Raw genomic sequence first — 24,737 nt, forward strand, 5'->3', positions numbered from 1 at the left:
ATCACAAGTTACCACCAACTCTAGGCTTCAAAAGACACTCATTTCTGAGTTCACAGTTCTGTATGTCAAAAGGCCTAGCCTATCTGTGTTCTCTGATGAGGGTTTCAGGAGCCCGAGGTCAAGGAGTCAGACTGAGTTGTTCTCTGGTAGCTCTGGAGAAAACTCTGCTCCCAAGCTCCTTTTGTAGCTGGCTAATTCACTTCCTACCAGCTGTGGCACTGATGCCCTGTGTTCTTGCCAGATGTCAAGCCGGGGCTGCTCTTAGCCACTGAGGCTGCTGCCCTCAGTCTGTGACATATTTGGTTCTTTCCCTCTCCGAGACAGCAACGGCAGACCAATCCTTCTCAAGCTTTGGACCTCTGACTTTCTCCTCAGTGACCAGCTGGAGAGAACGCTCTGCTTTTAAAAGGTCCCATGACTAGTCAGACACGCCCGGAGTGTCTGTGCTGTGATCTAACTCCAGTGGAGTACTATTTCAATTTTGGTTTTATCTTTTCTTTAGGAAGGGCATTTTCAGTCTGGCAAATGAGAGAGTCACCTTTCCCTCATTATAGGTACTGTATTTGAAACAAAACACAATGCAATTTCCATTCAGGCATGGGTTTAATTTAAATAATTGCTAACTCAACACCCGTTTATAACTCACTTCTTCCTTTCTCATGTACACTACAGAGACTGAGAAAGCTAAATGATCACTTCTTTATACTTACTGCAGTTAGGGAGGTACATATTTCTGGACGAGATACAAATTTAAGTGTGCTGAAAGGTATAGAAAGTATCTTTATGTTTTCTGATATGGCCAGCAATGTCCCTTATTTCTTTTTTCCAAATTGAAAGCATAAGGGCTGGAAATGCAGCGTCCATTTTGCACCCATGAAGAAAACAGCAGGAGAGAAATGCCAAGAGGATTTGGGCCTGAGATGCCACCTCTAATATCATCAACTGTTGAACCAACACTAGTAATTGTCGATGTCAGAGTTCTTATCAGAGAAAAATAAGGTCCTATTTGCTTAAATCAGTGGCCAGCAAGCTTTAGTATGGAAATGGCAAGATCATAAAAAATTTAGGCTTTCCAGAGCATAAGGTCTGTGTTGCAGCTTTGCAGCTCTTCAGCTCTGCAGTAGGACTACATTGAACAGACATAGAGCCTATGCAGACAAATGGCTGTGCTGTGTTCTGATAAAACTTTATTTATAAAAACAGGTGAGAGACCAAACTTAGCCCACAGGCTGTAGCTTCCCTACTGCAGATTTCAATCACTGATAATTGGCTGTTCTATTACTTGAAGATAGAGATAGATAGATAGATAGATAGATAGATAGATAGATAGATACATACATACATACATACATATATACATACATACATACATACATATAGACAGATATAGATATACATATATAGAGATAGATTTAACTAAATTAAAAAGCATTAATAGGGGCGGCCGGTTGGCTCAGTTGGTTAGAGTGCAGTGCTCATAACACCAAGGTTGCTGGTTTGAGTCCCACACGGGCCGGTGAGCTGCGCCCTTTAGATTGAAAACAATTGAAAACAACGACTTGACTTGGAGCTGACAAGTCCTGGAAAAACACACTGTTCCCCAATATTCCCCAATAAAATGTTAAAAAAAAAAAAAAGCATTAATAATCCTGAATATATGTCTAGATGCTGTAGCTATAGGTAAACATTAGCTAAATATGATTGGCAGCTAACTCATGGATCACACCTAGAATTGGTCTCATAACCTTAGGAAAGTAACTAATCAAAATCAGAAAGGAATACGTAAAATTATTTCTGTTTGTAGATGACATTATCCTATATGTAAAAAACTAAAGACTTCATTAAAAAACAAAAACCCTGTTTGAACAAATAAATGAATTCAGTAAAACTGGAGGATACAAAATCAACATATGAAAATCAGTTGCATTTCTTAACACCAACAATGATCTCTCTGAAAAGGAAATCAAGAAAACAATCCTATTTACGATAGCATCAAAAGACTAAAATACTTAGGAATAAATTTAACCAAAGACTTGAAAGTACTGTACACAGAAACTCTGACATGGATGAAAGAAATTGAAGAAGACACATATGGAAATATCCTGTGTTCATAGATTAGAAGACTTAATATTGTTAAAATGTCCATAGTACCCAAAGAAATCTACAAATTCACGCATATATGGTTAGATCTAGCTAAGACAATTAGCGGATTTTAAGAAATTTCCACACCCACCCCAACCACCATCCTGATCAGTCAGCAGTCATCAACATCGAGGCAGGACCCTCCACCAGTGAAAAGATTAGACTCACTGAAGGTTCAGACGATGGTTAGCGTTTTTTAGCAATAAAACAGTTTTGATTAAAAGATGTATATATTTTTAGAAATAATGTTATTTCCCATTTAATAGACTACAGTGTGGTGTAATACAGGGTAAACACGACTTGTATATGCTCTGGGAACTCAAAAAATTTCTGTAACTTGCTTATTGAGATATTTGCTTGGATGTGGTGATCTGGAACCGGACCTGCAATATCGCCAGTGTACCTGGCCAGATCCTCCTCTGTGCTTCTTAACTCTGCTTTTAATTCAATCTCAGGGTTTGTCACTGCTGTTTGTGAACTATGAAGTCCTACAGAAAAAGGCTATGTGCTTCATCTTTGAACGGTTTGACTTTATCACCATGGATTCCTTAGGGATCACCCCTTAAAATAAAAATTAACACCTGTTATCAAAGTCATCATTTAGGGATGTTTATATTTGGGTTTTAATTGTGTCACTTATTAGACCTCAATATTTTACATTTTTGACCATGGCATTTATTGACTTAGGTTTAATCAACCTGAATCATTTTCAAGTAATTTTCCTTGAATTAAATTATGTTAATTTCATATTTATTTGAAGTGATTATTATAATGCTTTTATTAAACTTTAATATTTTGTGTTTTTACAACCATATGAAAAATCAATATTTAATAAATATATATTGGACTATTAAATAATGCGATAATTTATTGATTTATTATTGAAATGTTCTAAGATTTCACAATCGTAATAAATGTTGATAATTATTTTGATGTCACGTTGACAGGTTTTAGACTAACAAAACATTTTTATTTTAAACCACATAAAAACATTATTTTAAAAGTCTTCATCTAAGAAAGTACACTTTCATACTAGATGGTGAATCCGTATAATAGTAAGAGTGGAAAGTGAGGATAGGAGATTGAAACATAGTAGATCTTGATCTTAATTGTTCTGATTCAAAATATTTTTTGAAATATATATTGAATTGAAGAGGGATGGTTCCAAAGATATGAAAACTCCTTAGAACACCTTCTGGTATGATTTTAAAACATTTTATAATCTAGTATAACACTTGAACTTCCTAACCAAGACAAGTGAAAGGAAGGAAGGAAGGAAGGAAGGAGGAAAGAAAGAAAAGGAAAAAAACAAAGAGAAAGAAAGGCAGACTATACAGGACTATGGGACAATTATAAAGGGTGTAATACATGCATAATGGAATACAAAGAGGAGAAGAGAGAGAGTAACAGAAGAAATATTTGAAACAATAATAACCAACAATTTCCCCAAAACTAATGTTAGACGCAAAACTATAGATTCAGGAAGCCCAGTGAACACCAAGCAGGATAAATTTTTAAAAAATAATAATAACTATATCTAGGCATATCATTTTCTAACTACAGAAAATCAAAGAAGGGAGATGAGGGTAAGGGGGAACAAATATATGGTGATGGAAGGAGAACTGACTCTGGGTGGTAAACACACAATGGGATTTATAGATGATGTAATACAGAATTGTACACCTGAAATCTATGTAACTTTACTAACAATTTTCATCCCAATAAAAAAAAAAAATCAAAGAAAAAGAAAAAAATCCTGAAAGAAGCCGGAGAGGAGGGGGAACACCTTACCTGGAGAGAAAGAAAAAGAATCTCATCCATCAGCCCCTCAGAAATCATTCAAGCAAGAAGAGAGTTGAGTGAAATATTAAATATGTTGAGAGAACAACAACAATAAAAAACAACCTCCAGCCTAGAATTCTGTACCCTGCAAAATTATCCTTCAGAAGTGAAGCAAAAGACTATCAGCCAAACAAAATTGACAGAATTTGTTGCCAGTAGACCTGACTTGCAAAAAATGTTTTAAAAAGTTCTTTAGAGAGAAGGAAACTAATATAGGTTAGACGGTCGGATCTATGTAAAGAGGAAGTGCAACAAAAAAGGAATAAGTGAAGGTAAAATGAACACCATGACCATTTTTCTCAGTAGCAGATCCATTACTTATATTTAATGACACCAACATTTTAGAGTCCTTTTGTCTGCCGATCAACAGGTGTCAGTTTCATCATGACTATAGTCCTACCAGGAACTTGCATGGTGGGTGGGATAGGAGAGGGGCAAGATGTTAAATCCAATCAATATTTAACAAAAATGTATTGAGAAATTTTTGTGTGCCACAAGTTGTTGTTATTTACAGAAGATAGAATTTTATTAAAAGCACAGAGTCCTTGCTTTCAGGGAGCTAGTCTACGTAATTTTACATTATTTCAACATTCAGCAAACAATGACCAAAACTGAGTCATAAGTGAAAACACTCTGCTTTATTCTGTATTGGTTTTGCCTACAGTTAATTGGGAAGGAATACAGACATCTATTAGAAAGTGGGTTAAGAGAGTAATATCACAGATGATTTTGTTTAAGCACTCTGGTACATAGTATACATTGTACACTGAATTAAAACTATTTTTCTTTCAAGGTAACTGAACTGCACAACATCAAAAATATAACCAGACTGCCTCGAGAGACAAAGAAGCATGCAGTGGCAATTATCTTTCATGATGAAACGTCCAAGACATTTGCCTGCGAGTCAGGTAAGCAACCATAGGCCCGTCTACAGCTTGAGGAAATTGAGCTGATCCTGAGACAGTGGCCCAGATGGATTAAGATACTCCGCTGAATAGGATGGGTTATTGTGATGAGAATGCACCATAGAGGACTTTAGTAAGAAGCTCAACATATTGATTTCTACAGATGTTTGTGGTGCTTGTTTATTATCTGTCTGTGTCTGGATTTCACTCCCAGGTGGTAGAAGGACTGTTAAGGCTTCCATTCAAGCTTGGAGACTTAAGTAAACAATGCCTGGGAGATGTCCGTTAGGGCAAGCTTGTGACTTGTTGGATTCTGGTTGTGCAGAGTGCGGCTGTGGGCATTTGGCAGGCCAATAATAATGCTGTCTTGCAGGAGTGTGGGGCATAGCACAGCCTCCATCCCAGCTGTTTCGAAGCAGAACTCTGAGCAGTTGGTTGGTTTCATGTATTCTCAGTACTGCAAGTAAATACATTTCAGATTGCATTTGAGCATCCCGGGTCATAAAGCACTCTGACGTTATTAAGACCCAAGGCAGTTTGTAGTTTGAACTTGCAGTGTTTTTCATTTTGGAATCCCCCTGCTATGTAATATATTAGTTGGCTTATGATAGCTCTTTAAAGATTTTGCTTAATGAAATGGTGCATCTGTTTTATAATGGATGGAAGCAAAAAAGCACTCAGGGTTTGAAAGATATAAATTTAAAATAATAGTTAAATCTTTAGGAGAAGCTTTATTGAGTTTTGTTTGTTTGTTTGTTTTGTTTAAGTAAAGCTCCTGAATTTATAGGTAAAGATTATAGGAATAGATAATACCAGGTTATGTTGTTTTAAAACTGATCATATCACTTTTCCTAAATAAAATTGTTCACGGATCCTCTCCTACACTTATGTTAGTTTTACTAAATGGAATTAGAATTTATCAAAGTGTTCCTCTTTCCTTGAATGCCATTATATCTTTTGCTATACTTGTCATCTGACATCATAAGTCTTGTAAAATCGACTTTTTTGGAGTTGCGTAGAAGTCTGTTAATTGGTCATATAAATTGTGCACTAAATCCTGTCCCAACCTTGCTGGCGTCATATATTAATATCTGAAAGTATTTGCACCTTCTTGTTCACTGTGTTAAAGCTGTCTAGCCACTTTTTTCTGAGCTCTTAAATAATGTCTCGTATTAAAACCAGTAACAACCAGAAAATTGGTTTTCCAAAAAAGATAAAAGGTAATTGTCACTATTGGTGGTATGTTTCAGGTTTCAATTCTCACTACTGTGTTACAGTTTTGAAATTGTAGAGCCATGTTGTGGATACATGGGTAACACTGAAGTCTAATATTTAAGATAAGAATGATGTGGAATTATGTTCCTACATAATTCAGAAATGCAGGCTCAGAGTTGTAACCCAAAAGTCTAAAACTGAAACCATTTTAAAATTATTGATTGATTGATTGATTGATTAATTGGTAGCAGTGATGGTTTCATGTAAGATTTTTTAGAAATGTAGGGCTCTTTGTTAAAAGAGAATGGCTTTAATTTCCAAGATAAAACTTTCTGGAGAGTGAGGTTGACGCTAGATCCAAATATAAAAGTAGAAAAATGCTTGTTTAAATTATGACTTATTTCAAAGCATTATTTGTTTTTTTAAACCATATTCTGTGCAAAGACATAATAGCAGTGTCCTTATAGCCAGTATAAATTATGTTTAAGAAACAACAGCACATTTAAAAAACAACTGTCTTAGCTTAATGGCATATGTCAATGGAACAAAAGAAAGTACTTGAAATAGATAAACAACAAATTTGACCACTTTTTCTTGAAAATTGTATTTTTAGATAGATGTTAACATGCAGTAGTCCATATCTGTTGATAAAATGGCAAATTGTATGGGGAAAAAAACAAACCACAAACTATAAAGAAGCCAGAAATGTGAAAATCAAAATAGTAAGCTTAAAGCCAATATTAAAAGGAACTCTCATTTCTTTCTAATGCAAACACAGGTCAAAGTGTATTCTCATAATGTCTAGTGGCAATGCGAGTTGTTTCAGTTATTTTTTTCAAGAAAACTGGCAACTGTTACTGAATAAATATACATACCCTTGACTTGGTGAACCTCTTCAGAACACATATCCTAAAAACACGTGCAGGAGGATGTGTTTCTAAGCCCATTATGTGTAATGATAACAAAATTGGAAACCAATGAATGCCTGTCAAGAAAATAGTTGAACAAATTATGGTATATTCTTATCACAAAATAATATACAATAACTAGGAAGAATTCTAATTAAACCAATTAACTTGAAGACATTTCTAGTTCTTCTACAAAAACAACCAACAGAAAAGTATATACCGAATAATCACATTTTGTAAAATAAATAATGAGAGTGTGTGTTTTAACAAGTGTTAACTAGGGTGCAGAAGATGATAATGAGATGGATGGAAAAGGAAGATGGGAAATAAACACAAGCAAAAAAGGAACAGTAAGAAACTAAAAAGAACAGAAGAAAATGCCCAGCATGTAAACTATCCCATTTACATGAAATTATGCGTACGTGAATGTGTATATGAGTGCATCCAATTTTTTTTTAAGTTAGTCATCAGGGAAATGCAAATTAAAGCCACAATGAGATATTAGTATGCACCTATCAGAATGGCTAAAATTAAAAAAATAATATCAGTAACACCACCAAATCCTTGTGAGGTTTCAGAGAAAGTGGAACATTCAGACATTGCTGGTGGGAATGTAACATGGTACAGCCACCCTGGAAAATGGTTGGCAGCTTCTTACAGAATTAAACTTGTAATTATTACACAATCCAACAACTGTATTCTTGGACCTTCATCTCAGAAAAAAAGGAAAACTTATGTTCACACACACACACACACACACACACACACACACATCTGTACAACCATGTGCATAGTAGCTATTTAATAGCTGAAAACTGGAAAGAGCCCAATGTTCTGCAACACACCAGGGTACACTCATACCGTGAAGAACACCTCAACAATGAAAAGGAACAAACTATTGATCTAGGCAGCAACCGGGAAGAATCTCAAATTATGCCAAGTGGGGGAAAAAGGCCAATCCGAGAAGATTACCTACGCTGTGAGTCCATTTTTATAATACCTGAGAAATGACAGATTTTAGAAACGGAGGACAGATTAGATGCCAGAGGTTAGAATGGGGTTTGGGGTGTGGGTCTGGGAGTATAAAATCATAAAAGGGGCACATGAATTTGTCTTGGAACTGAGCCGTTGTTGATTGTCATGGTACCTACACAATCTACACAGGTAATAAATGGTCCAGAAGTTGCACACACACACAATTAAACACAAGCAAAACTGGGGAAATCTGAGCAGATCAGGGCACTAACAATGTCAGTATCCTGGTTGTGCTATTCTACTATCGTTTTGCAAAATATCGTCACTGGGGGCACGTGGGCAAAATGTATGCAGGCTCTCTCTGCAGTATCTTCTACTGCGCTTATCTCAATAAATTAGCAATAAAAATTAGATCTGTATCTATTATCTGCAAGATCACCTATGATGCATTTTTAAGTTAAAAAACAGGGTGGGGAGCGTTGTAGGGAAGAAGTGTTTGGTATATTCTCATATAGTAAAAAGAAACTGACAACAGTAACAACATACAACAAAACATCATCCCAAATGTGTGCCTGTATAGCCTGTGTATGTTGTACGAACACAAAGCAACGTGTGCTCAAGTGCATAGTCTGTGTCCTGCTCCTTCTAACATTGAGACCTTGTATGAGCTCCCCCCTGCCTGCCGAGCTCCTGGCACACACAGTTCACCTGGCCATCTCATCTCCTTACTCTGTCATCATAGGTGTCTCGTGCCCCCTTGTGTTACTACTGCCGTGCTCTATGCTCCATAACACCCTGAACTTGAACTTCACGTCTCTCTACTCTGTTAGATTTTATGCTCGATGAAGACATGACCATACTTTCTTTCTCACTCTGGAATTCCCAGCACCACAGTGCTAATAAGAATTTGTTGGCTTAATGAATTAACGAATCAGTAAAATGTATGCTGAAGTTTTGTTATAGTGATATATTTATCATTCTCCTTTTACAAAGAGAATTTTTTTTCAAAACAAATTTCAGAGTCTAATTGGGCAGCCCCATGGAATTATTTAAATTGCCAAATGACAGATTACTTTGTGTTTGGGAGAGCGGGGCGATGACCAATGTGCTGCATTCATGCACGTGAGCATGTGTGTGTGTGTGTGTGTGTGTGTGTACATGAGGGTGTAAATAGCCATGGTCCACCAGGTCTGCTGCAAGAACTCTATGAGTTCTTGTTGGATACCAATGAGAAAGTCTGCATTTTGCCTAGTGCTTGTTAAAAGAGCTTTCTTCTTCTTCTTCTTCCTCTTCTTCTTCTTCTTCTTCCTCTTCTTCTTCTTCTTCTTCCTCTTCTTCTTCTTCTTCTTCTTCTTCTTCTTCCTCCTCCTCCTCCTCCTCTTCTTCTTCTTCTTCTTCTTCTTCTTCTTCTTCTTCTTCTTCTTCCTCTTCCTCTTCCTCTTCCTCCTCTTCCTCTCCCTCTCCTTCCTCTTCCTCTTCCTCTTCCTCTTCCTCTTCCTCTTCCTCTTCCTCTTCCTCTTCTTCTTCTTCTTCTTCTTCTTCTTCTTCTTCTTCTTCTTCTTCTTTTTCTTCTTCTTCTTCTCCTTCTCTTCTTCTTCTCCCTCTTCTTTTATGTTCAGCCTCAAGTCAGTGTCTAACGAAACCCAGAGTTTGGGTAATAGATTGTGCTTGCTTTCATTAAGGAAGAGAGAAAAAGGGGGAAAAAGAGCTCCGTGCTGTCTGTCTTTGTCAGTATATGAAACCTGAAAACTTATCCCTAAACAATTTAGGGCAAATAGTCTTTCAAGTCTAAACAACCTGATTAATTTCCTAAATAATTATTTGAAGCATTGAATTTATTCTCTAATATAATGAAGTTATTTTTATAGTTTCTTCCATCCAAAATAGGCAATAAAATATTCACAAATGAATACACTCCCCCATATTAAAAATGAAAAAAAAAAAACACTTGGGGAAAACCCAAATCCACATATGTAATTATTTTTTTTTTTTAAGTTTGGCATAGTATCTCTTTGTACCTGAATTATCCGGATATCAGTTTATTACATTTCAGTTTACTTTCATTATATTTCATAAATTCTATATCTTTTTTCCTAAGAGAACATTATCTTCTAAAATTACCTTACTTCCCCATAATTGTTTGTATGAGTCAATAAGAAATATTTGTATCTTACGATGTGATGACTGATTGCTATAAAAAAGCATCTTTTCTAAGGTTATCTGCTTCTCAGGCTTCGTGTAATCTTTCATGCCACAAATAGGCCCAAAAGGATGCAGTCAAAAATCATTCTTGAATTCAACATGAAAGGTAGTAAGCATGCTTGTAAGCCTTTGTTTTCATTAGCATTCTTATTATATATGCAATTAGGAAACCGATGGTATCGACCCATAGACATTAGAAATGAGATCCCTCATACAAAGGTCCTATACTTTGGGCACCCGCTACAGATCATAGAACTCTTCACGTTTGTGGTAATGCAGCTAATTTACTAGAAGTAAGAGGGTAAGACAATTAATAGATTTTAATGATTACTCACTTGTATAGTCAAATAAGAGTTTAAATTGTCAAAATATAGTTTACGATAACCCAAAATAACAGCTGGTTTATATCCAGTACAAAGGAGGAAATCAATTTTATTGCATTTAAGAAGTCAAATTAGGGCATGCCATTGGGAGAAATATTCACCGCTGAGTTACGTGGTCTGCAGATAAACATAGTACTTCAGTTTCAAGTGATGACAGCCCAGCACTTGGGTGAGCAGCCCATTTGCTTTGGGGATAATGGGAAACATTTCTGTTTACTGATAGTCCAATACAAAAGACAACTTGAATGAAGTTGAAACAACTTATATTTCCAGCTGATTCAGTCACTGTGGAATAGAATTGCTGCTTTATAACCATCTGCTTCTAAGCTGTCCTGCTAAGATATTTGGAAGAAATCATTTAAAAACAAAACCAAACAGAATCTAGTGGCCTTATGTGATCTGAAATGTGCTGGGATTTTGAAGTTATTTCTTTAGAGAAAGGGAAATGCTGGGTAGCAGTGACAGTCTAATGAGACTTTAAAATTTTAATGCTCTTCACAGACTCACATGGAATAAAAATACCAAACCTCCAGTTGCACTCTCATAAAAAGGTTAAAGTAATTTGGCAAAATTTGGTCACGGTTTTCTAAGGTTGGCATGATAAACAAATAAGAATCAGAAGTGGTTGGAGCAGAAGTTTATAAAGCTTGATTACTTTGCAGTGCCCAGGTGCTGGTGTGTAACAGAGATACATGAAACGGTCTGGGGGTGCAGGCCAGGGCAGTCCCTGCATAGACACCCATGGCTGAGGTGAGTTGACGGGACTTAGGTTGACCGTGGCTAGCTCACCATACTTAAAAGAGGTTCTTTGATTTGGGATGCTGGAAACAAAGAGGAATGAGATCACTGTGAGAGGAAAATGTGTAACCTGATTAACAATTAACTTAAGCATATACAGTGAAGTGCAACATGTATATACTGATACATTCTGATTTAATCACCCACTGAAGACTGATAAACTCTAGAAATTAATGGCTTGAGAATAAAATCTAGTATACATTCTGGTAGTCTTCCTTTATGCCCCAATTCCAATGGTTGGTTTTCTCAGTTTCACTCTGGTCCTAGTTAGTTTCCTGCCTTTGAACTCTGAACAGTCAAAAGAGCGGCAGCTGATTGGTCGCCGGCAGTGTCAGTCAGCCCTCTCATCCCAGTCTCGCCATCCTCGCCTCCAGCACGCTGCCCTTGCTCAGGGCTGCCCTGCGTGGTTTTCCGCTCATCACATCATACAATGAAGCACTAGCCAACTCTTTTGCCCTTTCTCTAAGCCAACCAAGTAGATTTCCCCCAAAGTCAATCGAGTTCCAGAAAGTACTTTTAGAATTAACTACTGTATCTGCGAAAATTTGCAAAGTATTTTTCAAGTTTTATGAACAGTTAACATACAGCGTCAGCTGGAAAATGGTCCGATAGGGGGGGTGTCATCATCATACCTTATTCTTGTACATTAAGAAAAGGTGCTTTTGCTTTATTTTCAGGATTTACATAAAGAAATTACCTTTGATGTGTCACTCTGAAATTATACCATATGCTATGCTGTTATACGGAACTGTTCTTTTCCAAGAAATCAAGCCATCTATAATTGGGTGCCAGACTTTTTGAAATCTTTGATGCAGAAATATGGTTTGAATAGTTTTATGGGTGAAAAAACTTTTAGTTGAAGTGTTGAACAAGTACTTAACATTTGACTATATTTCTTAAAGTGGCAACTCATCTCAGTAAACTAACAAAAATATGTAAGGCTTTTTATTTAAACTTTCTAAAAAGGTTTTAAATAATTAATATTCAATAGTGCAATAGGCCTCAAGACCGAATTTATTTATTTATTTATTTATTTATTTATTTATTTATTTATTTATTTATTTTTGCCAATGTATCTTATGCATCTATATATTTGTAAAAGATTCACCATAAACAGATTAGGAAAACGTCATAAAGCAGTCAGTCCTCCGGTAGCACAAAACAGCGTTTTACGATAAAAAGAGCTTGTAATAGGTTGAACTGTGTGTCCGCCCCCCAAGGGGTTAACTGCCAACCCTTGTTACTTTATTTGAAAATAGGGTGTTTGAAGATACAATTAAGTCAAGATGAGGTCACAGTTGATTAGGGTCACCCTAAGTCCGATGACTTGTGTCGTTATAAGAGAAAGGAGAGACAATGTGGATACAGAGACACAGACGAAACAAAGAGAGAAGAAAGCCACGTGAAGATGTGGGCAGAGACTGGAAAGATGTAGGTACAGTCAGGGAAAGCCCAGGATGACGTCTGGCAGAGCCAGGAGGTAGGCCTGGGACAAGTGCTCGCTCCCAGCCTGGAGAAGACACCCACGCTCTGACACCTTGATTTTGGTCTCCCCGCCTTGGGAGCTGTGCGGGAATAAATTTCAGTTGTTTTAAACCACCCAGTTTGTGATCATTTATTATGGTGGTCCCCGTACTAATATGGAGCACTTCCAAATCAGGGTTTAAAAAGCAGTGTCTTTCATGGACTTTGAATGGGTCTCAACAGGAAGGTGAAGAGAAAAAGGAATTTCGTGTCTAGAGGCAAACCAGAAACGATGAAATCTTTTGTGTTTCTGAAGTAGTTTTGGGAGCAGGGGCAGAAAACTGGGAACAGGGAGAGGAGTTCCAGAGTTTGGACTTTGTTTGTGAACACAATGGGGCAAGTTAAAGTTCTTCCTTTTTAAACTGCGAATGACTTGTTCTTTTTGATGATCAAAGTGATACAGGCTTTCTGTCTTCAAAGATAAGGCTGGCTTTACATATGGAAAATCCTGAAGAATAAGTACTAAGTAAATGATAACATTTAAATGTGTTGTTTGCCCACAAGAAAGAAAAGAGGTGCCACAAAAAGCTAAAGCAAACGAATTTTCAAGAATTTTCAAAGGGAGGGAATTGGAGCTCGAGTGAGTAAAGCTGAAAGGAGTGATGGGACCTGGAGCATTGGCTCATCTCCGTAGTTAGCAAGGAGCAGACTACACCTTCCCAGCTGTGGCTGCCGGCAAGACAGGCCTTGGCTTCAACAAGTTGGGGAAATAGAATTGAGGGCTTTCCATAAGAAGTGATGAAAGAACAACATTCCAGTGCCACAAAGAAAGATGACTAAGAGACTTCCTCTTCGAAGTGACACTTCTGTGAAAACTTCAAGCCCACACTTGCCTTACTGGCACTTCTGTGCCATTATATCCCCCTCATGACCGCAAACCCAGGCCTTGATCTAAAACGACACAGAACTGGGAATTCTCCGTCAGTGACACTGACCTCTCAGCATCCCCATGTGTAACCTCTGAGACAGGGATTTACCGGCAAGGATGACCAAACTCATAAGCAAACAGGCGCCCTGGGTAAAAGTTAGAAAATAGACAAATTTATGGATGAGGATGATCACTGCACTGCTTTTTATAAAATGGAAAAAAATAATGAACTCATTGTCCATCAGTTTGTCATTGATTTTTTAAAAAAATACCAATAATTTGCAGCAATTAAAACTGAGGACATAAATTTGTATTTATTGACTTGAAAAGATGCAGATTTTGTGAAAAATGCAGTTTGCAAAATATACCGTAAACAACTGAGCACTATATTTTGAACACACAGGCATGTGCTTGCACGTATACACACACACACACACACACCGTCATAAAACATAACATACTGAAAATTCGCATCAATGACTTGCTTTTGTGAGGGAGTATCAGTGATGTTCCCTTTATATCTTTATACTTTAAAAGTTGTAATTAGTATGCGTTGTTTAATTATTTTACGTATTATTACAAGATCACACACAGATAACAATATAAATAATAGTAGTACGAACACCTGTGCACGTACCGGTCACCTCAAGAAATAAATCAAATGCAGTATAAACATGTGATGTGTGCTTTTGTTAAAACTATATCATCCCTAAAATTGTATTATAAAGGTTTGCATGTTTTATTTGGTAAACATTTGTGATGTATACTTTTATTATATTTATACTTATTTCTAGAAATCATGGGATTGTTTTTTTTAAACATAGTTTTGAAATTTATATAAATATATTCCATACTCTCCTTTTACTCCATTCTTTGGCAATTGCCATTTTTCCTTGTTATATTTGTGACTTTCTTCCACTTTGGTAAACATGGCCCTAGTTCCTTCATTTTCTACCAATACAGGGTTATATTGTGCTGTATTTCTGATGGCTAATTTCTATTCTTAAACTATATCCACTCACACAAAGTTGACCTCCATCAGTATGATTATGTGCTTCTTTTCCCTTAAACAATAGAATAAACTACTTTTACACATCTCCTGCAAAGTTGTGCTAAAGAGCATATTCTGGAGCCAGGCTCTCTGAGTTCAAATTCTCCCTATGCCCTGATTCCTCCTCTGTAAATGGGGCCATTTCACCTCTTGGGTCTGTAGTGAAGGTTTAATATCAAAAGAACAATGCCCGATACGTATTAAGTGTTTGACGAATGATAGTTAATATTATCATCTTTATATTTCAAGAGTCAATCCCAATTGGGCGTATTGAAACATTATCCTTAATAGACTTTTAAATTCATTCTTCTGTTACACAGAGGGTATTCACAACTATATTCACAGTTGAGACAGTCGGTGAATATTTTGTACTTTCTTAGACAGGGTTTGGCCTCAGGATATTGTTGGTGTTCATAAAAAGAATGTCTTGGTGTTCCAGGTTTTAAGCTCTAGAGCAGTTAAAGAAAACACCTGGAATGCTTTTTGAAACCATCTTAGCCTACTACATTTTTGAGGGGTGCTTTGTTTACAAACCTCATGGCCACCTAAACTTTCTACATCTATTTGAATGCATTCTGGCAATTTGATTTTCCTGGAGTACTGTCCATTTTGTCCTGATTTTCAGGTTCTTTTGTATCCAACCAGGCATAACAATAGCCTGTGGTATCGACTTGCCTGGGTTCAAATGCTGGCTCCCCACTTTCTAGTGGGTATTTGGGAGAAAGTGACTCTGCTTCTGTAAACCTTGGCCTTAACATCCTTAAAAGGACAATTATAGAAACTGCTAAAAATTATTCATCACTGAGCAAGGGGGACTGGAGCTTATTCCTTTCATTGGTGTACACATTCTCTTCTAGTTACTAATACTTTGTATTTGTCTGCCCTCTTCTCTTTTTTAAGAGAGTATTTCGGAATGTATATATTTTCCTGTCTTGTTTTGTGAAGATTTTGGCAAGTGAATATGAGGAAGCAATGGGGAGAGTCAAGGATTGACATTGCTTGCCTGGGTGTGCTTATAATGGTTGACAGTAAAGTTTAAACTGGATCAGGACGGGAGAGAGGACGGCAAGGTGGTGATGAATTTGAACGTATGGTAGAATCAGCAGTGGATTGGTGGTCCCGATGGAGTTCAAAGAGGTGGGAATGGTGACACTCATTAGAGTAAACTGGAAAGAGATGCTGGTCTGAAGCTGATGCGCAAAAATTGTTTTCATGAAAGATGAGAACTTTGGTTATTTGGAAATAGTTAATTCCCTCAATAATAAAAGACAATGCCCTGCACATAGTAGATCCACACAGAAGAGCTGTTGCTGATCATGTGTTCTTTCAAAGAAGGAAAATGACCTTAAAGTATATTTAAAATAACATAATGAAAAGTTCAGCTTAATGTACTTATTGTGCTGGCTCTTAGGAGAATTTAATTTTTACAAAACATACAGTAATTTTATAACTTGCAAATACTCTAAGTACAGTAACTGATTATGCACTAATGTCCCTTTTGAATTTTTCAGTTTCAAGAGCTTTAGATGCCAGAAACATATAACACCCACTGCACCTCATACCTTCTTAAGAAAGATCACATCGGAAATCCATTCAATTTTCAGAAGAAGTCCTTTCTGTTTAATGTGTTTTCCAGGCTTGCACTTTCTTATTAGCTTAAAAACCCCACTGCCTTATTTTTATGACCTTCTCCAGCTCTATAAGGAGAGCAAATAGAGACTAGAGAATTATATTGAAGTCCACAGTTTGATAACCTTTGTCTCCTGTGAATTCAAGCTTTGTATTATGGAAGCACATCACATTGACATCTACAGGATTTATTTGTTTCGGTAACTTTAATTTCTTAGGCAGAATATATCACAAAGCTGCCTCTTAATGTCTGCAGCCAAAAGCATTTTTCTTTAGTGCGTCACTACAAATGCCATGAAATAAGCAGTAGGATTTTGTGTTTAAGTACCCTGTTTCCATTTACTTTAAGCTATGTTTTCCTGTCTTTAAATGTACGGCTTCTAACAACATAGTTGTGGCTCACTAAATTATACTGAATTTGTTTTTAAATAGTGAGGCAGATGTCAACAGCAAATTAGATTTCATGCAGGTCACCATGGTGTCCTTAGATAAAGAGCTTGCAGGCATTGAATGGAAATTGCAGAATGACACAAAGAAAATTGAGATTTAGAGATTTGAACGACTAGTAGGCACCCAAAAAAGTGTTATTATGGTTTAAGGAATACAAATGTAAAAAGTGAAAAATAAATAAATGAAAAACATTGACCTTGAGACTTGTTCCCACTTGGGAATTTTAGGAAGATAAGAATTTATAGGCGTGTACCTGACTGGGAAGAGAAAATCCACCACTACCACTTCTAAATCATATGAAAGCAAAATAAACACATTTGAGTTAGAATCGCCATTTCCCTGTTTCCACAATATTTTGTTTAAACATTGTAATAATTATTGTGTACACCAGGCATTATATTCAGGGATATTTTTAGTGAATGGAAAAGGTGATAAAATCTACCTAACACATAACTAGGAAAGCAAAATTGAACTTAGTCTAAATAATTTATTAAACATCTGTGTTGTCTAGATGATACTGGCTCATAATGTGCGTAATCATATTTCCAAGAAAAGTTTGGTGTCTTCTAAGAAAGTAAGGCTGTGATGGGTGGTGGAAATAGATGACTCCAGTTCAGCCAATTGTCAGCTTGGGACCCTAGATGAAATACTAAATCCCTCTAATGATGGCTACTGATATTTTTCAAATACTGTTGCGTTTCCAGCATTGTGTTCTATGCCATCAACTCATTTAAATCTCATAATAATGCTCACAAAACTCATAGAAGGTTATTATTTCCATTTTAGGGGTAATGAAATGAAGATAAAGACACAGAGAGGCTGCGAGTCCCAAAATTAGTAAGTGCTAGAGCCAGGACGCAAATCCAGAACCTCCACTCCTAGCTGATAAATATATACGTATATACATATTAGTCTTTGTGTTTTCATCTGCAAAAGGGAATCATTTATAGTGTTGTTAACAGTTAGACATGACAGATGTAAAGTGCCTGGCAGAGACTAAACTCACAGTGAATGGTAACTACCACACTTTTTGGCTCAGGTGGCTACCTCTTTCATCAACTCTTGATGTACAATAAGGATCAATGCCATTTCAATATTTGGAGCATTCTAATGTTTAATAAATGTGAAAACAGTTCAGAAATGAATTTGTTTTATTTATTGGCCCCTGAAATTTTCTTCCCCTTTCCTAAACCTATCCTCAGTTAAATGAGTTAAAGATATTCCATCATCACCATCATCACCATCATCAGTCATCTTTGTTTTCTCATGGTTCCAAAAGATTTAGCAAATCATCCTAATTTTTACTTCTATCTCTGATCAGTAGAGAAAGGCAATTGCCTAGTATATTCCTTATATATAGCAAGCTTTTACAGCCACTTTTATAACAAATACTAGCAGCAAAGAAATAAGACCTTTCAAATTGTATTCCTTTGTAATATGAAATCAAATAGAAATGCAGCACTTTTCTGCAATCAGATAAAATGTCCAAGTAATCATAATCCCTTTGCAAAGGGATTGTTTGTGTCACTTTTTGGTGTCAGTTGTTTGTCTGGTGTCACTTTTCACAAATACGGGAATCTCTCCCTTTAATCATTGGACCATCATCCCATCACATCCCTAAGCCACATGCAATTAACCCAACAAAACCCTAGCGAGGAATTAACTTCATGAGAGAAGTACTTTCTGAACTTTTTTAGGGGCCGTATTTTCAATTTAATTAACTGATTTCTGAGTGTGTTTTTTCTCCTTAACAATGCCATTTTTATTCGTCATTAAACTTATCATGAATCTTAGGTTTAGAATCATTTCATCATACAGACTAGAAGCCAGGCTCTTCCCAACTTGCAAGTATAAAATAGCGTCTTTGTGCATTCTTTTACTGTCTGCTATAGGGATTATACATAATCTTATTAAATGTGATCTTTTTTGCCCGTCTGTTTTTATGAATACTTTTGAAGATCAATTTTATTTCAAAGCTTCTATACACCTGTATCCCACTCTACTGGGTATCATCCATATATTTTTATTTTTTTCAGTGCTGCTCTCAAAATAATTATTAAAATACACTGAAGTCTCAAATACATTCTAGGACAACTTGACTAGGCAATTGTAGAGAAGATCTAAAAACTGATTTGCTTCAATTTCTTCTAGCATTTTCCATGTCCTTCTTACGTAGGTAAATGCCCCAAAATGCCATTTAAAAGGCTATAAAGCACTGCTGTAGATGACCTAAGAATGCAGTAAACTCTTTTTTAGTGTCAAGACCAAATTACAATTCACTTTAAGGTCACAAGTTGGAGTTGTTTTATTGCATTTTCATGAGTCAAAATCCTAAGAGGAGCGTGTTTTATGGCCAGACAGTAAGTTTGTTTTATAATTTGTCAGAGAAATAAAATCTACAGCTTGGTCAAGTTCTCAGCTAGTGCATCTCAGAAGGGTGATTCACCTTAAATTGCCTTGGTTGATACTTCTGCTTTTAAGAACAAATTTCACAGTAGCTCATATACATAATGAGGGTCCATCTGTACCAGTCAACCCTGCAGTAGTTTCATTATGTCTGTTATTGATCAGAAATATTTATCTTTGCTCCAGTGTAAGTTCAAATGGGCATGTTCACACGTACAAGTCGAAATCCTGAAGACAGGAAACGTGTTCAAGGCTTCTGAAGTATTTTTGTAAGTAGGTCTCTTAATCGCTTTCAAAGAGATGCAAATCAGTTAACTGTTTCCTATGGCGGCGGCAGCATTATGTCCATTTATTGTGTGTTTTCTGTGGAGCAGGCCCAGGACTCAGTAGTCACATAAAATATTGGAACTCTATGAAAAACGTCTGTAGACTCAGACTCAGTTATTTTGAAACCTGTTTAATTTTTGTTTCAAAACTTTAATTCATCAATGTTAGCTCTGTGAAAATAAAGTCCCTAAAAGAACAGTTGGTAAGTCAGTGTTTTCATGGCTAGAACTAAGTGAATTCTGAAATATGGAGCAGGGAAATGGGGCCCCGTATCTGCATTCATGGACAAAGTGAAGGCACCCCTGTATTAAAATTCACATTAAGGATGCATCCAACACACGTGACTGCAGATAACACCTGATGGATTCCACTGCTCTCTGCTGATTAGAAAGACATAGTAATGTCACCTGTGCCCTTATCCCTCTCCCTGCATCACTTTAAACACCCACTCAATCCATCCACATTTACTTTCGCTAGTGATGATTACCAGAGAAAAGAATATATTCACCTTCCTGCATTTCTTCCTTTCTTTACTCATTTCATTCAAAAGATATGTCAACCATGTAAAGGGTTGATTTAAGATGTTAGGGATACAGCTGTGAAGAAGCAGAGAAAAATCAGTGTCTACAAGAAGCTTATATGCTAGTGGGAGCAAACTTAAAATCCACACTACAAGTAAGTAAAATGTTTAAGAACTTGGTGATAAGTGCCACCAAGAAAATCAGCAGGAGCAGGAAAAATTGGCCTTACTCAAAGGAAAAGTAAGCTTGCTTATATCTTTATGACAGGAGCAAGGCATCTAGGGAAGTTAGGCTCCTTCCCTCCCATAGAGACTGGGAGATGGGCTGCTATCTTCTTTATGACCACATTTCAGAGGGATGGCTCCCAGGTCATTCTTGGTTGGTAAAACTGACAATGGGGCTCTTAAAAAGACTCATCTCTCAAAGGGGCAAAGTAAGTGCTCTAAGAAAAGGGCGAGGAGAGGCCTCTACGGTTAAGCCATCTGCAGTCTGTGCTGAGGCAGGGGTGAGCGGAGGTCAGAGGCCCTGCGTCAGGCTGAGGGCAATGTAAGACTCGGTCACCTTACAGACCTGGGAAAAGATGGTGGCTTGGTGAGAGGACAGGCATTCAAGGACATGGCGCCCTGCCATGTGGAGATGTGATACACACTTCTTCAACAATGGAGAAAAGCAGGGCCCAGGAGCAAAAAGGGACACAGAGAAGAAGCAAAGAGACACAGTGAAGTAAAACTAGGCGAGAGCTGTGCTGCTGTTGGCACACGAGGGAGGAAACGTCAGTTTACAACAAGCCAAAGGATTACACATGGATACAGCCTCTGATGAAACCCGAAGGAGCAGATAGAGACACTAAAAAATGTCTGCACGCACATTAAACCAGAAGTTGGAGCAATATGCGTGGTATGTTAGAGGGAGTTTGGGGTATTTGGTGAATAACTAAGCTTCCTAAACTCTTCTATGATCGGCGAGCACAAACATTACAGAGGTCAAATCAAGTGTGAGGATGAAGATACTTAATTAAGCGAAGTAGCAATCCTCAGAACTGAATCCTTGGGACAGCTCTCTTCAGTATAATTATCCACAACTTTCATTTGTATGTAAAATATAGAGCTGTCACTTCATCAATCTACAGAAAGTAGAAAGATAGAAGATTTTGCCCCTTTAAATGAGTTTTATACACGACATACAAAAAAGCTGTTTCCTGAAATGATTCCTGTAGAATCAAGTCCAACTTTCATTCCTTTATAAATAACACTGGAAGAAATTTGTTTTACGTTAGTGTTTCCCCCAAATTATCTTCCATCAACTATTCATTTTTCTGTAAGTTTAATAGATATTAAATGAAGAGAGGAGTGTTGAGTGATCAAATGTTGAAGAATGCTAGATGAAGCAGAGGTGAATGATTTTATTTATTATAGAACACCTCAGTGCATTTACTATGTTATGGTAAGTTAGGTCTCTCTAAGGGATACTTCCTAAACATTTGACTACGGTCTTCTCTGTTTTGTAACCTCTGACTATATCTCTGGAATTCTATAGAGGCATATAGAAACACTTATGCTGCTTGTTAGTTTGGAAACGCCTTAGATGTTGGTCTAAGTATGAGAGTAATCCTCACCTGCCTGGAGAAAGGTCTCTTAGATGGAGGGGAGCAGGACTTACACATATGTGCGCTAAAGAGTTAACTGGAGGTGACTGAGGTCAGCTGGGGCTCTCCTGGAGCAATGAGCAAGCACAGACATCAAGGTTAAGTGTTTATCCACGTACCAGAGGGCACCTAGCCCTGGGGGGGGGTGGCGGGGGTGATCCGATGGTAGTAAAAACCACTCTGATTTATTCACAAAGGCCGAAATGTTTTAAGGTGTCCTAGCCAAGTGCTGGGTCTCTGCCAGTTTGAGGATTGCGGTTCCTGCCAAATGAGCCCGGCAGCTGTTCTGAGAGTATTCAGGCAGCTCCAAATCTTTGCAATAGCTTCATTTTTATGGTCTTTATAGCCTGTCTCCCCTGGAGCCATACAGAAGACTGCTGTGGTCTTTAGAGACACAGCAAGGGGAAATATTTCTGTAATTTGCTCCGTGTACAAGCGCTCAGATAGAGGCTTGCTGAACTTCAGAGTGAGATATTAAAAATGATTGTTGCTTATTTTTCTCGATCATACTAGATGACCACATATTCAACTTGTTGCTGACATACTTCACATGCCACCTACTGTACTTAATTGAAAGAGTGGCAGTCTGACAGGCATTTCTCCTACATCCTTCTCGCTCCCTGCATCTGTCATTCTTTTGAAAGAGGAATTTTCAATGTAAATTTATTTTCATGTTAATTTATTTAGAAGTGGAATAAAAACCTTCTCCAGGACTTGGCATTGAGAAACCAGTTAATATTGTTCTTTTCCATCGCCGGCCACAACAGACCCATTGTCCTATGCAAGTTTCCACTTGGGATGGCCCGGTAGTGATTCTTCCCATCACCGGGGACACTGGAATTAAGCATTGCTATGGAACTAGATATATCGTAGTAACATGGCAGTAAGAGGAGAAAGTGGTGTGTTTAAAAGGAGGTTGTGGAAAGCCTGTCCCTCTAGAGTTAGGGGTCGGCATCTGTACTTACCATCCTAAAGGACCAATCCCAGGAGCGGTCCTTAGTGTACCTTCAGATCTTCAGCACCTTCCAGGAGAAACTGTAATAGGTGTATACAGGCGACTCTGCATGGGATAGTAATTTTTAACAGTTTTTCAATTCCCAATGGAAACCAATTATGTAATGCAAGTTTGCCCTGCACACGTAGCCACCTGGCATGTAGCTACAAGCAGATAGCACATATACAGAAAAGACCTGAAGACCTAACCAAACCCTGATCATTTTAAAGGAGATGTCCCCAAAACCAGCTGGAAAGTGGATCCTGGGTTTCTTGACTCCATTTTTCCTCTTATTATACCATGTTTCTTCAGAATGAAAGGAAAAAATAAAAAATAAAAGGAATGGCCCAACTTGTCAAATTTTAATGCCTTTGGATTTTTAAAAATCATTTAGTCACATTTATGTTCAAATGCATTTTGCTTTAAAACTTACTGCCTGAGTGAAGAAAGCCGTGTATTTCTTCACATTCAGTCATTTATTATTCATGAAATCAGAACACAACTAGACTGTCAGAATATAGCCAAAGGGCTGAATTTAGACTAACAGGCTTGCTGTTACCGTAAAATGCTATAAAAAATTGAAATCATAATAATGGGGGGTAGACATATAGTTCTTCCCAAGGAAATGTCCCCCAAGTTTCACAAAGCATTAATCATTATATTCATTTCTATTTTCAAAAGCCCCGGCATTATTTTGGATTTCTTTGTTCTCTGTTGAATAGTCAAATTTTGTTCTGACTACATGTACTGCATTGTCCCTTATAAACCTGCCTCGCGTCCCCATGGAATGCTTCTGTAAAATGCTTTGACTATTGCTGAACACTTTTCATGCTACTCTGAAAAATATAAATGTATAGGCCTTTTCTTAAGATAGTTTCTTAAGGCTATAAAAAGTAGATCCCCCAAGTAACTTTCAATGTTTAGACATGTAAGTAACTGAGGAGCAGTGTGGCAGCCTGGAGGAGGCGTTAACTCAAATTGTTACATAATTGACAATCAGGATGTGACTTTCGTTGTTGAATTAGGATGCATTTCTTGGCCAGGAAGTAATACAGGATCTCCAGCTAAGACTAATTTGGCAGAAACAGCTCTTACCTTTGCAATCATGTGCATTTCCAGTGTCCCTCCTGAGTCAAACAACAACTAAGGAAGTATACACAAAACAAAGACTGTCTAAGAAAATAGTTGGCTAACTGTCCCCGTTGGATGCGGAACTTTGATCAGCAGGAGTTGGGAGAAGATATCATTGTTAATGTTTAAGCCTAGTGGCTTCCAAGGCTGCTGGATTCCCTAGAGAATCGCCAGGCAGCAAAACCCTGACAATAATTTGTAAGTAGAATTTGAGGCATTGACAGATAATGGATGACTGGCTGAGCCCAGGAGATCTTCAGTGAGTCACGTGGTCGTTTCCTGTACCTAACTTGAAACACCAGCTTTCATCATCTGTCACTTATCGATCTCTCTGTGGCCACTTGGGTCATGCACACTGCATCGTCTTGCACACAGACTAACCACTCCACTACCTTGCCCATCACCACACCAACAAACTCCCTAATCTTCACGGGGTGAAGGACTCACCCACCAATGCACTGTCCATGTGGGCACCTGTCAGGGTAGCTAGAATGCTTTGAAGATTATTCAGACACACAATAGCAGATGTTTGATCCTATGACTACACCCACAAGGAAAAAGAATGGTTTATCCTTACAACCATCTGTCTTGAAAACTACTGCTAACAAATGTAAGTGTGCACCTCCATGTAGGCAAACTGTCCCAAAACCAAAGCATTAGCCTCTAGATTTCACATGCCTCTTTCCTGCAAAATGCTCTTGTCTGTGTAAACTCACTTATTTTTCACTCTGACCCTTTTTGTCACACTCACTTCTATTTACTCGATTTAAAAATCATGATGTTGGTGACACAACTAAGCTCTGAGTCACTTCATGTCTTCA

At 37.4% G+C, this 24,737-nt stretch overlaps 1 protein-coding gene across 1 annotated transcript in view; it reads left to right on the plus strand.

Moving 5' to 3' along the window:
- DOK6 (docking protein 6) overlaps window positions 1-24,737 on the plus strand; it is a 274,647-nt gene that overhangs the window by 94,287 nt on the left and 155,623 nt on the right. Inside the window, exon 3 of the mRNA XM_019729346.3 lies at window positions 4,778-4,892. Within this exon, the coding sequence (XP_019584905.1) occupies window positions 4,778-4,892 (115 nt within the window). The remainder of the gene's footprint in view (window positions 1-4,777; window positions 4,893-24,737) is intronic.

This window comes from Rhinolophus sinicus, chromosome 4, assembly GCF_057876585.1.
Source record: "Rhinolophus sinicus isolate RSI-liver-muscle chromosome 4, RSI-T2T, whole genome shotgun sequence".
Lineage (NCBI taxonomy): Eukaryota > Metazoa > Chordata > Mammalia > Chiroptera > Rhinolophidae > Rhinolophus > Rhinolophus sinicus.